At 57.1% G+C, this 3,251-nt stretch overlaps 1 protein-coding gene across 2 annotated transcripts; it reads left to right on the top strand.

Moving 5' to 3' along the window:
* Nucleotides 1-44: 44 nt before the first annotated feature.
* PAFAH1B3 (platelet activating factor acetylhydrolase 1b catalytic subunit 3) lies at nucleotides 45-2,395 on the top strand. 2 transcript variants are annotated; one of them, XM_082367824.1, is made up of 5 exons: nucleotides 45-286; nucleotides 511-600; nucleotides 1,309-1,425; nucleotides 1,504-1,626; nucleotides 2,064-2,395. In XM_082367824.1, the coding sequence occupies exons 1-5, from the start codon at nucleotides 209-211 to the stop codon at nucleotides 2,352-2,354; spliced, it is 699 nt and encodes a 232-aa protein (XP_082223950.1). In that variant the 5' UTR covers nucleotides 45-208; the 3' UTR covers nucleotides 2,355-2,395. The 2 variants fall into 2 exon arrangements, with proteins under 2 accessions (XP_082223950.1, XP_082223951.1); XM_082367825.1 differs by lacking the exon at nucleotides 1,504-1,626 and having other exon boundaries at nucleotides 75-286.
* Nucleotides 2,396-3,251: the final 856 nt, after the last annotated feature.

The raw sequence follows: 3,251 nt of genomic DNA on the forward strand, positions 1-3,251 counted from the left end.
CCGTGGGGGAAGCAATTCCTCTAAGTGAAGGTTTCCGCCCCGGAGAGGAGGTGGCGCCCGGGATCGGCCGCGCCCTCCGCTGGAGTGCGGGCTTCGGGACAGTCCATTGTTGCCTGAGGGGTAGGGGTGGGCGTGGCGGCGCCGCCTCCTCCGGGAACACTCCCCGGCTGACCGCGCTCGCTCATCCTGCTGGAGACGCGGCGCCAAGATGAGTGGAGAAGAGAACCCAGCCAGCAAGCCCACGCCGGTGCAGGACGTGCAGGGCGACGGGCGCTGGATGTCCCTGGTGAGCGACCCCGCCCGCGATACTTTGGAGTCCGGGGCTGGGGGCTGGGGACTGGGGGCTGGGGGCGGGGGAGGGGGGAAGGCTCTGAGAGAGTAGCTGGTATGCGCCGCTCTCATTACGAGATTGGGAAACTGAGGGCACTTGGCGTGGTGCCGCCTAAGGAAGCGGGGCGGGGCGGGCCCAGCAGCGCGCGTGCCATTGACTCCCCCTTTACGTCCCCAAAGCACCATCGGTTCGTAGCCGACAGCAAAGATAAAGAACCCGAAGTCGTCTTCATCGGGGACTCCTTAGTCCAGCTAATGCACCAGTGCGAGGTGAGGCCCGTCCCTCTCCTCCTGCCCCACCCCCGCCTGTGCCCTCACAGACAGACCTGGACCAGAGCCCAGGCCAGGCGGTGTATGGGGTACCCGAAATAGCCTCAGGTAGCGCCGGGCACCCAGAATCTCAGTATAATGTGCCACATTCTACTGAGAAGGAAGTGTGTGTCCTGGCTTTGTCATACTGGGTTTGTGTATAGTGAGACTTAAAATGAGGCTTCGTGCAAGATTGCCTAGGATGAGGCTCTTTGTTTGCTTAAACTAGTGCCCAGCCCTAATGGATTTCCACAAAGCTATAGTTATTTCCACAAAGTGAAGGTCAACGGTAATAGGTCTCTACTAAGGGGGCTCAATTCTATCTTTCCATTAAGCGATGTTAAACCATGGCTTTCCTCAAAGTGAGGTTCAACTGGAATGCTGCTGGTTCGATGCCTGGCTCAAGTAGAATGGGTTTCCATGCCTGGCTCAAGTAGAATGGGTTTCCGTGAAGGGAGTCCTGCTTCCATGGGGTTTTGTGAAAGTGAGACTATAATGGGTTTGCATAAAATGAGGTTTGACCATATTGGGGTTTGCTCAAGGTGAGATTTAACCAGACTGCTTCCGTAAAGCAAGGCTCTTCCATGATGACATTTGGTTAACCTTTGGATAGGGAGCGGTGGTCCATGCTGACAGTGCCCCTGTGCCCACACCACTTCTTGCCCACAGATCTGGCGGGAGCTCTTTTCCCCTCTTCATGCACTTAACTTTGGCATTGGCGGCGACAACACGCAGCACGTGCTGTGGCGTCTGGAGAACGGGGAGCTGGAACACATCCGGCCCAAGGTGAGCAGGGCTTGGGTGGGCAGCTCGAGCACCCTTAGCCTGCCCCCTCACCACTGCTTCATGCCTCTCTTTCCACAGATTGTGGTGGTCTGGGTGGGTACCAATAACCACGGGCACACCGCAGAGCAGGTGGCTGGAGGCATCAAGGCCATCGTGCAACTGGTGAACCAGCGGCAGCCCCAGGCCCGGGTCGTGGTGCTGGTGAGAGAGTGGGAGGATGGGAAGGGAAGAACGGCAGTGTTCTGGGACCCCTGGGCAGCTTAGCACAGAGCAGTGGTTGAAGGCAAAATCTCATGTTGAAGCTTGCTACACCCATCAGAGGGGCTGTGGTTAAGGACATGTTCAGGGACCAATTAGCCCCTTTTGCCCAAGGGACTGCTAGAGATTCCTGGGGTGTTGAGAAATTCAAGACACTTAAAGAACCAAAAGTTGTCAGGCATTCCCAGGGTTAATCTTGCTTCCATTACTTCCAGAAGGTCTCACTTCTAGAATAAGGTCTCAGACCATCATCTTCCCATCCCTAGTGTATTCTGCAGCTGGGGACTTACTGGTGGGGGGTGGAGCACAGCTTGGCACAGGGAACAGGATACCCAGAGGCTAGTAGGATGCCTCCTCACAACTTTTCTTGCCTTCCTCAGGGCCTGCTTCCTCGGGGCCAGCACCCCAACCCACTTCGCGAGAAAAACCGACAGGTGAATGAGCTGGTACGGGCAGCACTGGCTGGCCACCCACGGGCGCACTTCCTGGACGCAGACCCTGGCTTTGTGCACTCGGATGGTACCATAAGCCACCATGACATGTATGACTACCTGCATCTCAGCCGGCTGGGGTACACCCCTGTTTGCCGGACCCTGCACTCCCTGCTTCTGCGTCTGCTGGCCCAAGACCAGGGACAGGGTGGTGCTCCCCCGCCAGAACCCACACCCTAAGCATCTGCCTTCCTGCAACATTAAATTTTCATTCTTCAGTCTCCCATTCTCTGCTTTATGGCCAAGCCCTTCTGGGTACCTGAATCTCAACTCCAATGTCTGTGACCCTGCAGCTCTACCCAAGGCAGGCCACACCAATCCATCAAGATACTCTGGCTCTTGTAGAGTCAGGCAGATTTCTGTCATCACCGTGGTGCTCCAGGCAGGCATGACCAATCAGTAAGACACGAAGGGAAACTGGTGTGCTAACATGACCCTATAGGATTATGGTCAAGCAAGAATTCTGGGTGACCCAACAGTCAAAGCCCACCCAAAGCTGCCCTCCAATCTGCACATGCTCTTCCCCCTGACTGGAACTTCTGGTGCTCTGGTCCTAGCTTAAGTGTGGCTTCCTGTGGAAGCTTCCTGACCTTCCCACCCCTAGCAGTCATCCCTCCACACAGCGTATGGGTATTTTTCTCTCCAGAGAAGCACTGTCCACAGGCTGTGACAGAAGCGTAAACCAGGAGAGGTTCCTTCTGGCCTGGCTGCAGTGCTGGCTCAGGCCCACAAGGGCAGCAGGGGTCACTGGAGACAGCATGGTACTCAGGCTGACTGGCCTCCCCACCCAGTGCCACCCCTGGCTCAGACCTCTCTCGTTCAACTGGAACGTCAGAGGTGAACTGCCCTTCCTGCAGTACCACATCACAGGCCTCCCCCAACTCGTGCGTGTTGGACGGGTGAACAGGCATCTTGACTCTGCCCACCACGTCCCCCTGATGTAGGGAAGGGACGGTCCTGGAATCGCACCCCCCACCTCACGGTGGTTAGGGGGAGAAGTCCAGCTCCACGGCCAGCTGGGGGTTGGACTGGTACGACCAACATCCCTTCTCCCTTCCGAGCAGGCAGCCACACAGG

The sequence above is a fragment of the Balaenoptera borealis genome (assembly GCF_965194805.1).
Source record: "Balaenoptera borealis genome assembly, chromosome: 19".
Lineage (NCBI taxonomy): Eukaryota > Metazoa > Chordata > Mammalia > Artiodactyla > Balaenopteridae > Balaenoptera > Balaenoptera borealis.